Genomic DNA, 13603 nt, shown 5'->3' with positions numbered 1-13603 from the left:
TCAGAACTAGGAAAACTAATGAACAAAAGATCCACCATGAACTGCAGCGCCTTAAAAAGCCAGTGTATCCCAGTGGCTTCAAATCTGATGTTCCAGGAGTCTCCTGGCCAGATGACCTCCACACACAGTGAACACTGTACCTCCTGGTTCGATCCATCCCATTTTGCTCGGCTGATTGAGTCAGTGCTAACATCTGTCCAGTAGACATAGTCATCCTTTGAGTCCCAGTCTAGAGCCACAGCACTGCGGACATCAGCAAGGGGGATGACATCATCTGACAGGTCATCTGTGTCAAAGCTGATCCGACGGATGTCCATCCTTCGGGCAAAAAGCAGGAACTTGTCAAGACCTGATCAAAGGTCGAAAGGTCTTCTTTTAATTTCTCTAAGTTCAACAATAATGTGATAGACAGACAATTCCCAGCTACATCCACAACCTTAACTACCTACATCATCTCTCACTGGCAGGCCTTTGGTCTTTTTTTTACTGGAAGCAAAATACCACTGAGAGAGGATGGGCAAGTGGGGGTCAGAGTGGTTGTGAGCTCTCTTCTGGGGTGTAATCTATGCTGAGGGAACAAGGGCAACCATATTCTTCAAAGGATGGCACTGACATCCCTCCAAATCAAATAGCTATTTTAAAATAGCTCTCGAGAATCTGGGAGATAGTTGGTCAAGTTCTTTCACATAGCTGCAAACTAAGAAATGTGGCAATGATGAGGACTTTTTTGTTCATCACTGACACAGCCATTATGAGAATTTCAGAAAAACAATTAGCTGTGCCAGGTAGCATGGTCCCAATAGCAGCCTTGAAATAAGGACAAAGGGTAGAATTTGTCTGCTTCCCCACCCATGAAGCCTAGTGAGGGCAGTGAGAATACAGAACAGGGGAATGCATCAAAAAGGTGAAGCATCCTCTGGCAGGACCCTTAATACTTCTATCTCAGTCTATCCAGCTGCATTTCCTTGGAAGCAAGTACTGCTGATGCTTAGTCCCACTGCCAGCCCTCTGCCACCCACTGAAGATCTGAGCACGTGGTCCCACCTCACTTACTCTGGGCACAGGCATGGCTGCTGGTCTTGCGGAAGCCCGTGGGGCAGGCGCAGGTGTAATCCTTGCTGCTCGGCAGGCACAGGTGCGTGCAGCCTCCGTTGTTGTCCCCACAACGGTTTCTCCCTGCTCAAGTAGCCAAAGACAAGAGCAACCACACATAAAGCAAAGAGTAAAGAAATGAGGAAAAACACTAGCTGAGGTGTCAAGACCACATGGATATAACTTCCCAATCCAGAAGTTAATTGAAAATAAGGAAACATATAAACTAACTCAATTTTTAGGGCTCAATTTTAAAATGAACATTTAACTCAATGCACTTCGAGAGCAGATAATATCAACTGAAGAGGAGTAAGGAAGATGTCAGTCATCATGACGTCCACTTACGATTTTTCCCCGTCCCAAAACTTCTCTTGTGTAAACAAGCCCCCAGTATTTCCTACTGAAAGGCCTCCACCCCCGGTGTCAGCAGGGGGAGCTGCGGTAACACCCAACTCCGAGGTACCGGCCGAGCGACCTCAACGCGGGGGCGGCAGAGCAAGTTCTGCCACAGCCCCGGGCACAGGTGGGGGGTTCATCCACATGCTGGGTTCAGGATGTCATCTCCCGGCTTTACAGGGAGTGGGCGGCTCCGGGTCTTCTACTGGCTCAAATGAGTTTCTACCCGCTCTGCAGTTACCTGCTGGCTGACGCTGAGGATGCAGCGTGTGGATGTCCATAGGGAAGTGGAGTTTGTTACGGATGATCTCCTGGTTCTTGCCTGTGAATTTGTTGGCACTGTTGATGCTCTTGGTGTGCCAGTCTGTCCAGTACAGACTGTCCTCAAACACAGTGATAGCAAATGGGTGTGGGAGCCCTGCAATAGACATCCAATACAGGAATATGATCACGTCTAACATGACTCAGGCTAGCAGGGAGACAAGGGAATGCTCTTTTCACTGCCCCTTAGGCTTCACCACACTCAACCTGCTCAAATATACTTTACACTAATTTAACAGACAATTCCTCTCTGCTGTCCTATAATCATAGATAGAACATTAGGGGGCTGGAATAGGCTTTAAAGATCATCTAGTCCCAATCCCCCCACCATAGGCAGGGAGGGACACCTCCCACGAGGCTAGGTTGCTCAAGGCTTTGAACAATGCCAGGGCTGGGGCATTTGCAACCTCCTTTGCAACCTTCCTGGGCAACCTGTTCCACCACTTCACTAACCTCACAAGTGAAAAATGTCTTCCTAATACCTAACCTGAATTTCCCCTCTTTTAATTTGTATCCAGTACTTCTTCTCCTAACACTACAGTTCCTGATCAAGAGTCCCCTTCCTGCTTCCTGGTAGGTTCCCTTCAGATACTGGAAGGTTGCAATGAGGTCTCCACACAACCTTCTCCTCTCAAGGCTGAGCAGCCCCAACTTTCTTTCCAGCCTTTGTAGGGGAGTGCACCAATCCTCTTATTAACTTTGTGGCCCTCCTCTAGACTTCCTCCAACAGTTCCATATTCTTCTTATGTTTGGAGCCCCAGAGATGGAGGCAGCATTCCAGCTGGAGTCTCACAAGAGCAGACTCACCTCCCTCAACCTGCTTTTGTTTCAGCCACTGATGACTGGATGGCAAACTCCATCCCTCAATGGTGACAGAATTCATTCCACAGTGAAAGAAGAGGAGACAAGCACAGACGCAGGAGCCAGTGTCTCAAGCTCAGATCAGCACTGTGCTACTCTGTGGTCTTTATTGCAGAAAGCACTCCCTGGAGAAAGCCTGTTACTTACCTTGGCTAATAACAGCCTTCCTATTGCGTCCATCAAGGTCAGCCCTCTCAATGACGTGATGTTTGGCATCCACCCAGTACATTCGATGTCCTGCATAGTCAATGGTTAGTCCATTGGGCCAGAAGAGGTGTGTATCCGCAATGATGCGCCGATTAGAGCCATCCATGTTGGAATACTCAATGCGGGGAGTGTTGCCCCAGTCAGTCCAGTAGATAGTACTGGAGGAGACAGGGAGAGACAGCTAGAAAACTTGTGGCCCACATACTGCACCCAGTATCACTCCCTATCAGGGCAAAGCAACATCAGTCCTGCGACCTCGAGCATGAGACTGGGTCACAGCCATGTGAGAAGTGAAAAGTAACAACCAGCCTGCTGAAAGTTGAAGGGCCCAGAGCAGGATTAAGGCTCTGCAGGGTCCCAACATTGCCAGGTTCCCCAAACTATCAGTGCCAACTCAAGTCTTGGTCTTGAGGTAACCTTTGCGACCAAGAATGGGGTTTTATGTTCAACAAAAAGCATGTACATGGAGAGCTCACTGGGGTTTCCCCCTGGTTTCCCATATTTTCACTCACCCCTCCACAGGATGTAGGGCAATTGCTCGGGGCTTCTCCAGGTTCTGCCACAAAAGCACTTTCCTGTGAGTGCCATCCAAGTTTGCTACCTCAATTCGAGATGTCCCAGAGTCTGTCCAGTATAATTTGTCATGAATCCAATCAATAGCAAGTCCACCTATGTATAAGACAGAATTAAGTACAGAATGAAACCATGGATCTGCACAGAAAAATAGATCCTTTTCTCTGTCCACCTCAGAAGAGGCCCAGTTTCTTCTTCTGCCAGCCAAGATTAACTCCGGTGGGACACTGACCTAACACCCATTCCATCCAACCCATAACCTTCCTCAGGGAGATGCACTTTGTTCTGAATGCTGGGTCCCCACTCTCCTCCACTCACCCACCCTATACCATTGCCTTTTTTGCAGTCACGCACCTGGGCTCTCCAGCCCTGTGGAAACCACCTCTTCCACATTGCTACCATTCAGATTGGCCCTCATGATGCGATCAAGCGTGACATCAGACCAGAACACCAGCTCCTTGCTGTGGTGGAAATCAAGGGCAATGGCATTTTCCAGGTTGTTCAGAAGCAGTGTATACTCAGAGCGATGAGGCAACACTTGTCGGATATCAATTCGATTGGCAAAGAGCAGCACGGGCTCTGGCCCTAAGAATATACGGGAAGACAGCATTGGAGTATTTGACAGCATTTGACTGGGTCCTGTCTACCATTCCCTCTGCACCAAGTCCCAGAACAGAGTTTTGCAGTACTGGCAGCAGAAATCAACCCTCAAATGCAAAACACTTCAGAGAGTGTTTTTACATCCTCTATACATAGTCCTAACTCAAAGATGAGCAGTTTTAAACCTTCTGGCAAACATTAACTCAGCAAGAAGCAATCATTCCAGGTCCTACCTAAGCCTGCCTCCCCTCAGCCTCTGAAACTACATCACTGGATAGCCGCTTGGCAGCTGGACTAGAGTTTCTTTTTCCTATATGCATTTCCTAGCCATGCAAACACACATGCTCTACTACACCTTCTACTACAGACAGGACACAGTTGAAATCTTCCTCAGCCCGATATAAACTCAGCAGACATTTCCACTGCAAAAAACCATCCTCAAAATATTAACATCCTTTATGGATATCACTAGGGGAATTCCTAATGAAATCTAAAGTCTTTAAGTGAAATTTCTAATTCCTCAGCTCCTACATTAGAGGAGGAATAAAGTTAAAGAAGTGTATAGGTATCTTTAAAAAAGCTAAGACACTTCCTGAACAGAGACAGAAAGCTTGTTTTGTCCCAGGTTCTGAGTCACAAGAAATGACAAAGGACTAGGAAGAAAAGGAAGGATCATCTCCCTGGCAGGGAAAGGAAACAGTGTAGTACCTCTCTCCATGGTCAAAATCACGCAAAATTTTCACAAACACTTATCAACAGTGTGGGCATATCTAACACAAGTACAGGTACTTCCTTTCCTTCACAGGTTTGTTTGTGAACAGCACAATGCTGCCAGTGAAGCACTAAAGACATCATTATAAGAACTGGACCAACAGACACACACCAGTTGTCTGTTGTTGAACTCCCCTTTACCTAGAGCTTTGCAGCTACGTTTGTCAGGGCGCAGCTCGTAGCCCTGCTCACACCAGCACTGGAAGCCTCCTTCGCTGTTGGTACAGCCTTGGCTGCAGTAGCCTTCCTCAGCACATTCATTCACATCTGCATGTTACAGAGAAAGTTACCATTAGATAGATCATCAACAAACCCAAAAATCTCACTGGTAGATTGCATCTACTTTCATACTCTGATTTTCACCCTATCATAGCCACTAATTTCAAACATACCAAAGCAGCAGGGAGGAGGCTACTGCTCCAAAAACCCACCTTGGCATGATCGGCCATCTTCCAGGAGCCTGTAACCTGTGTGGCAAGTGCACTGCACCATCCCTCGCACCATCTGGCATTTCTGAGCACAGCCACCATTGTTGACATTGCAATTCTCCTCCCCTGTTCTTGGACCTGCAGAAGAAACATGTGAAGATAACTGAGCAGAAACCACAAGGCAGCTGCTCCTGCCTTCAGCTGTTAGGCAGCAGTCACCCTTCAAAGCAGGCTGAACAAGAGGGGGAGGACACAAGCTGTGCTGGAAGCTTCCTCTTTGCAGCCAGAGCTCTCCTCTGCAGGCCACAACTGAACAGGACAACAGAGCTCAGATTAACATGTTTTTAGGATTCGGTGTCTCTGCAGACAAATGGTGATATCTGAGATCATAATCTTTTCCCCATCATTCCTTGTGTGCAGTCTTTAATTGGCAAAACCAACAAGGTTTTTTTCCTCAATCTTTAACTTGCTCCCATTATCACAGCTCAGACTTTCTTTCCTACACACATCCTTCAGTAACACCAGACAGACTCCCACACATTAATGGGCTTCCATTTATGTCTAAGACTGAACTTGGGAGGACTTACGGCAGTTTTGATGTGGGCTCTCATCACTGCCATCTCCACAATCATTTGCTCCATTGCACAGCTTCCTCTGGCCAATGCAACGCCCATTCCCACACAGGAACTGGTCTGGGGCACACTGAGGGGTGCCTGCAATAGAAGAAGGGAAAAGTAGCACATCACAGCTTACTGATGGAACAATAGTTATGGTGAAGAAAAGAATACAGAATATTTTCCAAGATTTGTTACAAACTTTTCATATGAGCATAAATACATTACTTCTTCTTCCTTTAAATTCAGCTCATCTAGCAGCCCTTACTGCTCTGCATACTTTTATGCTGATTTGGAGGTCTGCAAACTCTCTGCTAGTCTGAGTCCACTGTTGCTTTACTGTGAAGTTCTTCTGACTAGTTTCTCTTAGAATGACTGGAAGGTCCTGGCTTAGCTCCCTTTGGTTTCAGAATCCACAATCCTACTCAGCATGTGCAAAGGAGAAGTCAGTTCCTCACTTTCATAATCTGATCTGTCACACCAGTACAGCTATGGATCTTGAGCCTGCCTAGGAAGGAACATCTTGTCTAGCCCTAGCTGTACTTTGATGGACTTGGAATGAGATTTACATGCATCCCTGAAATCTGAGCTCAGGCAACAGGATTTCACATGACCTACACGCTTCAACTTCTGCTGTTGGCAAGGAGACTGCACAGAATTCTTGTAAGCAAAGTAATACTGTTTGTAGGGACTTTGCCAATCTGATTGTTTCTTCAGCAATAATTGCACTGTCCTGTTGCCTCTTACTTCTTGTACTTCTTGAGCTAACTTGATTAGCGGTCCCTAAATCATCACCCTCTGATAATCTTACAAAGATAACAGGACAATACAGTTACCAGCAGAGAAACAATCAGATTGGCAGACTGCCTGTAAACAGTGTGGAAAAGGGTAGTTGTGAAATTAACAAGAAGAGTTAAGAATTACAGACATACCAGGTGCAAACACAAAACCAGACAACATCCAGATTCACTTTTCAGAGCACAGGAATACTGTATATGAAGGATTCTGAAACTTGGACTTCATTTGTCACATTGAACATAAAGATCCTTACACCAGCTGATTGCCTAGCATTTTAGGAATCTTCTCTATGGCAAATAAAAATATATCTCTGCTCTAAAGCCAAGAGGATTTTAACTCTTGCTACAGACATTGGGACACCACACTATGTCGCTTAGATGAGTAAGCACGCTTCCTGGAAAAACCAGTTTCATTTTCACCATAGACCTTTCACTGTCACCACAGACCTAACGTAGAACTGCACAACTAACCTTACAGTAACTGCACCTTGTGTTTGGTTTGATATGGAGATAGTCAATTTCAATGGCTCTGGCAGTTTGACTTGGCTTCTTTCAGTACCTCTAAATACCTTTGTTATCAGGATGAGGAAACAGGGTTACCAGCTTGTCTTTAAGTACAATTGCTTTTTCCAGGATCACCACACTGATGCTCGCAACAGCTGACCAATTGAGAGCAGCTGCTCCCAAACTGACTACAAAGTGTGCCTCTCCAGCTCCTCTGAGCTCAGCTGTCCTCATAGAACAGCCACTCTCCACTCCTCAACAGCCCCAAAACAAGAGGTACAGTTTCACAAATCCATTATGTTACCCCTGAAACCACTGTTCAGAATAAACTGATGCAGAAGGATCAGTACATATAGCTGGGCTCCACACACTAGGGTCAATTCATGGACCAGCACACTCTAGTCCTCAACAAAACCTACAGACATCCTGAAGACTTTAAGGAAAAGAGAAGATTCTAGACATTCCTTGAATCCTACCATAACACTAGGGTATGTTAAAACCCTCCTGCTCCCCATAACCACTATCACACAAAGGAATAGCAATATGTGAAATGAATACTAGAAAAAGTAACTCCTGAGCAAATGTCTAAGGGGGAAGCTGACACCCTTAATCCTCTAAAACAAAGGTCTTGTTATTCTCTTCCACTAAATGTCCTCCTTGATTCTACTGTCTGCTAGAATTGTTCAGCAACTTCACAATGCAACAGGAAAGCTATCCAGAACTACCTAGAAGGCATAAGTTAGTATAGCCCATGTGACAAAGGTAGTAACTTGGTACATTATTGATGTTTCCAAGTCTGAATGGAATTGTCCTGGAGCTCTGCGGTAATTCACAGTGTAAGGACAAGACAGGAGGATACTTGACCAGAAAACACCTTCACCTAAGTTAGTGTAAGCACACAGACCTGCACAAGTTGGCAAGCATATAAGACAGATCCCATTCTCTGGGAAGGAAAGAAACTCTAGGCTGAAGTCCCTGAAGCAACACAAGAGACTTTACTACCTACTACCATCAGGATGGAAACTTAATTAGCTATTAAGCAGCAAAGCAGCAGGTCAAACCTGTGTTCTCACAGTTCTCCTCATCACTGTTGTCAGAGCAGTCATCTTCCCCATCACAACGCCAGGACAGACGGACACAGCGTCCTGACTTGCAGCGGAACTGGTCAGCTGTGCACATAGACGTAGCTGAGGGCCCAAAAAAGGAACATCAGACAAGCAAGAAGAATCAGAAGAGACCCAATTCCAAAGCTAACTGTCCCAAACACTCTTTTGCATCCACAGAAACAGAATGTTTCCACCAGTTCCCAGCACTTACTGCAGTTCCTCTCATCTGACTGGTCATCGCAGTCAAAGTCACCATCACACCTCCAGCCAGCATTAATGCACAAGCCACTGTTGCACATGAACTCTCCAGAGCGACAAGGCTGGTGAGATGCTGCAGAAATGATAAAACACAGAAAGAGCAAACTCAGACCAATGCAACAATCCCCAAAGCTCCTCAGTTTCACCCTTACCCCCCATTATTAAGGAACTTGGTCCTGAATAGATTTCTTCTGGAAACTGTAGTAATTCTTGTAAGCAGAAGTGCACTGACTATACAGTTCTCATCACTATTCTCACTTTCCAGAGTTAAACAAAACCCTTAATAATGAAGGAGCCAGCTTATCTGTGAATAATTAGATTGCCATCTACACTGTAACCCCTTCTCCAGCTAACCCAAAATGCATTTAAGTTTGCAACTCTGATTCTTGGACAAGGACTGTGCTAACTTACAGCAGTCAGATTCATCAGACCAGTCCCCACAGTCATCATCACCATCACAGTGGTAGATGTCCAAGATGCAGCGTCCATATGCACACTGGAACTCCTCCAAGCTGCAGGTGGCAGCTGGAACATCTGATGCTAACAAGGGAATCAAAGAAAAAATATGTGAGGTGACAAGGCACACTCTAGTTTAGAGGCAACCTTCTCAGCCCCATAATGGATTGGCAAGTATTCATTGCTGCTTATCTCTGCATGATTTGTATTACAGAGAGGAATGCTGGTTTTGCTTCATTGAAAAGCAGGTTAAACTCATATGTAAAGACTCATGCGGATGATCCAGTAAATACAATTTTTAAAAAAAGTTACATAGGATATTAGGCTATAAACACTGAACTTTTCAAGAGCCATTAAATTCCAGAGAAGCAAAAAGATATGAAGGAAGAATTTATGGCAAAGTCTCAAAAAGGATCCAAGAGTGTCACCTTCCATCTTATGCTTGAAGCACTATGTCTTAGTGCCAAAAAAGTGTTTAAATTGTTTAATAAATCTGAAAATAGGTAGACAGAAAAATAAAGAAACCTTAGGGATAACTGCATATTAAGGACTGTGGCATGTCAGAATGCAAGGTTAAACTAAGGAATGATTCCTTTAAAATTTTAACAAAAATAAGCACTTGAAGACCAAAGAAAGCAAGCAAGCAGCAGGGTGTCCAGGCCAGCACCTGACCTTTGAGGATTTCCCCCTCCCTTTCCTCTCAAGCTCTGGCCAAAACAACCATGCCTATTCAGTAAGGAGCACTGCCAGAGAGATGACCCTGGGCAAAGCCAAACAAACTAATGGTCAAGGATTTGCCTAATGCTCTCTGTTCAACAGTACACTAAGTGGGAAGGCATGAAAAATATTCTGAGTCCCACACAACAGAATCTGACACCTCTTCTCATACTATTTGGAGAATGCACTGTACTTTTCAGATATACAAGTCTCCCAGCTGAGGAGTTCTGAATATAAATATATTAAACAAAAAGGAAAAGAAAGATTGAAAAGAAAGAGCAGTCCACAAAGTGAACTACACCTGCCTGTTCAACTTGAAGAAATGGGCACAGCCTGAAGGCATGAGCTAAGAACTTTAATTCAGTGAGTGTCAGTGGCTGGATATGAAAATGTGTGTTAATGTGGCCCTCACCAAAAAGAGCCTGAGTGTTTCAGTTTCCTTGAGAAAATTAAATCAGTGACTTAAATTATCATGCTGTGTGATTCAATTATAACACACACATCCCCAAAAGAAACAAAGGAAAAAAACCCAGACAAAAAAAGAAGTGTGTAATCCCACCTTGTCCCAGACGAGTGACAAACATGATTGGAGATAAGAAAAAGATGACAACCACATGGATGAAGATAAAAGAACAGGAGGTAGCCAAACTGAACTTCTTAGCAAGTTACTTAAAATGTCTTATAGAGACAACTGCCAGCTAGGACTGAAATAGCGTTTCAGCTCAGAGAAACAGGGACACCACTTCTGGGTGTCCCTCCACTCCCACAGGAGGCAACATTGGAACATCTCTCTTCCCTTCCTGAGGGTCTATTCATGGCCTTCGGTGAAGTGACAGGCAAGGGAACAAGAAAGGCAGAGAGCGAAAGGAGAGGGAGAGAGGCTGGCTTCCTCTTAGAGTCCTTTCCTGGCTTAGAAATGTTTGCAGCCCCTGGCTTTCTGCCAAGTCTCATTATCTGGAAAGATAAAAGACAACTCCCCCATGCATCCACTCCCCCTGCCCTTCAGGAGCTGGCAGCCCTCATCCCCCTCCCAGAGCCTTTTGAAGTTTCCTGCTATCTAGAACAAATTCTGCAAAATGCCTTTGAGAGCAGGGAGGGGGAAGGGACCACTGCAAATTCCAGAGACATGGACAGTGCTCACAGACTCAGGAGAGAGGCAGTGTGGGTTAGAAAGGGACACAAACTCCGGTCCCACTTGCTACAAGCCTGTGAAGGTGAAGAAGGAAACAACTGTTGTGGGTTCTCATGCCCCAACACCACCCCCCTCCTTCAGCATGGGTCACTTGCTGGGCAACATCCTGCAAAAAGCATTTACATGAAGGGAGACTGGGCAGGCAGGAGGTGTCTTCAGTGTGCAGTACCTGAGGGTGGTTTCAATAAGCAGAGTATGCCTCCACTTCCAAAATTTCAGTCTGGAATCAGACAAGAGGAAAAAGAAGGGAATAGTATTCTCGCCTTCCAGCTGCCCTTCAACTCCTCCGGTTTTATAGAGAGCTATATTAAGTAAAGTATAAACTCCTGCTCTGACCCAAGGTCACAGCTATGGGAAGAAAGAAGCAGCAAGACACAGTTGAAGTATGTTTGTGAGGTAACACAAGAGAGACACCATTCTTTTGTGCCCTCTGGGGTAGGCAGAAGAAGGTAGCATAGCTGCCAGTACAGGCAGAACTAACTTTCTTTTGATCTCTGCTGCAGAAAACATGCCAAAACCCAAGGCAAGAGCAGGTCCAAAGGGCTATTTCCTGTGATTACAAAGAAAAGCACTCACGGCAATTCTCTTCATCTGAGCCATCCTTGCAGTCTGTGTCCCCATCACAGAACCAGTGCTCAGCTATGCAGCTGCCGTCACTGCAACGGAACTCCTTCTCTGAGCACTTTCTCATATCTGCAGAGACAGCAATGCAAACAAAGCCTTGGCTTTTCTCAGAGTACCCAGGAAAACACCACAACATCCTCCTGAAGCTCCTCGGGCACCCACAAACAAGACTGCTCATTAAACCATACATATCCACGCCAGGCAGGGCCCGAGCAAAACCATCATTGTTCGCTGAACTGACACAGAGTGCTGGATTCAACAGGAATCCAAGGGGAATTCACAATCCCATGTCAAAGAAGGAAAGGTCTCAAGTGATTTTTTTTGCCTGGCAGGTAAGCCACATAGCCCAAGATCCTAAGCAGCCAACCCTTGGAATGGAATATCCCACAAGTTCAGCCCAGAAAAGCCAGCTGGGAGCCTTAGCCGTGGTTCTGGGAATCCTAGAATTGCAAGGCTGGACTCTGCACAACTCATAACTCCTCTTGAAGTACTGTGAAGGCAGTATTTTCATTAACTCACCACACTGCTCATCACTGTTGTCCCCACAGTCATTGTCACCGTCACAGTGCCACAGGCTGCGAATGCAGTATCCATTCTGGCACGAGAACTCATCTTCCTCACACTCCCTTGGAGCTGCAAGGACACAATGGGGGTAAGGTGAAGGCACGGCAAGAAGATTTAGCTTGCAGAACACCAAATGTGTGACTTGTTACAAGTCAAGCAACATCGTCCTCCAAGGACACGGTGATGCTGGAGAGCTGATTCTCCTAACAAATACCAGGGGAGCCACTGGGAGATTTCTTGAGTGTCTCTTTTCCACTCTGTTCACACACCAACAGTACAGCAGGCTCTAAAACTTGAGGTTTAGGTTGAAGGAAGTAGCTGGAACAGAGAGATGAAGCCACCCATCCTATGCTGGTATGTATTCTAGCACTGTCCCAAGACAGACTGAAGATAACCCTGCACAGAAAAAAGGTAATCCAAACCTCTTTTCAAATGAGTTAATAGTCTCTATCATTATCTAACAGATAACTGCTAGCAGTGTTGTATTTCCACCTTCTTTCACAACAATGTCAAAGCCGTCTTCAAAGCAAAGGACATGTTCACTGAAGAAGGAGAGAGAAAATTTGAACTTCCTCTTGCGAACACCTCAGTATTTGGAGCCTCATTCCACTCTCCTTGCAAGTCTCCTAAGGAAGCTTGTCTGCAGACAAGTAAGGAAACGAAAAGGACTGCAAATTTAGCACCTGAGGACTCCAGTCCAACAGAAACCCTCCTATGGTTACTGCTAGCCTGAATAACCTTCCAGGAATCTCTCATGCACAGAACCTTCTTTCTCCTTTCATTGGTCTCCAAATATTTTGATCACACCCTTCTCCACTGTTATCTTAGATATGAGGGCATTTCAAACTTTTATGAGAAACAGAAAACCAAAGAGACCCAGACCTACATATCTTTTCCTTCATGAATATATTTGAATGGACTGGAAAACTGAGTTTAGTCCTGCATTCCAGAGCATCACACAGGATGTCAACCCCTGAACTTTGCTTCCCAGTTCTTTGCCCAAAAAGGCAGGCAAAGATCAGGGATATACTGATCAGAAGGTGAACTAACTTCCACGAATGCAGTGGACATAGAATACTTTACAGTCAAGAGCTTTATTTCTACATTTCTTCAGATGGGGTTCCTCCAAGAGAGTCACTCTGGAGCACCATGCATACAACTCTGTGTAGGCAGTATCCTTACAGCACCTCCCCTCTCCTCAAGGAGCCCTGTTTGAAGGGACAGGATGCTGGTGACAGGCCAGCACTGCAGAAAAGTCAGACAGTGGAACCTGAGGCCACAGGAAATCAGCCAGACAGGCAGTTCAGTGGGATTTGGCAGGGGTTAGGTGTTTCCACTAACAGGGGAGGGCATGAAGAGCCCAGCTCAGGGAAGTGCTTCATGGGACATTAACTAGCAGGGCTGCAGGGCATAAACGGTTCTACAGCTGGATGGAGAAGCATCCCCTCCCCCAAGACAGGCAGCTGAACAGCAAGCCAGGTGCCAAGGCAGCAGGGCTTACAGGTACACACCTCTGTCATGG

General features: G+C 45.6%; 1 protein-coding gene across 3 annotated transcripts in view; it reads right to left on the bottom strand.

Moving 5' to 3' along the window:
- LRP4 (LDL receptor related protein 4) overlaps positions 1-13603 on the bottom strand; it is an 83475-nt gene that overhangs the window by 17917 nt on the left and 51955 nt on the right. For 2 of the 3 annotated variants that reach the window (XM_077180097.1, XM_077180098.1), the window contains exons 4-17: positions 12037-12150; positions 11470-11586; positions 8940-9068; positions 8482-8601; positions 8226-8351; positions 5837-5962; positions 5253-5387; positions 4963-5088; positions 3805-4035; positions 3390-3546; positions 2818-3035; positions 1730-1906; positions 1054-1179; positions 141-349 (exon numbers count right to left, since the gene is read on the bottom strand). In XM_077180097.1, the coding sequence (XP_077036212.1) occupies positions 141-349; positions 1054-1179; positions 1730-1906; positions 2818-3035; positions 3390-3546; positions 3805-4035; positions 4963-5088; positions 5253-5387; positions 5837-5962; positions 8226-8351; positions 8482-8601; positions 8940-9068; positions 11470-11586; positions 12037-12150 (2111 nt within the window). The remainder of the gene's footprint in view (positions 1-140; positions 350-1053; positions 1180-1729; positions 1907-2817; positions 3036-3389; positions 3547-3804; positions 4036-4962; positions 5089-5252; positions 5388-5836; positions 5963-8225; positions 8352-8481; positions 8602-8939; positions 9069-11469; positions 11587-12036; positions 12151-13603) is intronic. The other variant, XM_054634660.2, reaches the window with a different exon arrangement.

The sequence above is a fragment of the Agelaius phoeniceus genome, chromosome 6 (genome assembly GCF_051311805.1).
Source record: "Agelaius phoeniceus isolate bAgePho1 chromosome 6, bAgePho1.hap1, whole genome shotgun sequence".
Lineage (NCBI taxonomy): Eukaryota > Metazoa > Chordata > Aves > Passeriformes > Icteridae > Agelaius > Agelaius phoeniceus.
Note: the sequence above shows the minus strand (reverse complement) of the source record. Positions and strands in the feature narration are given on the sequence as shown.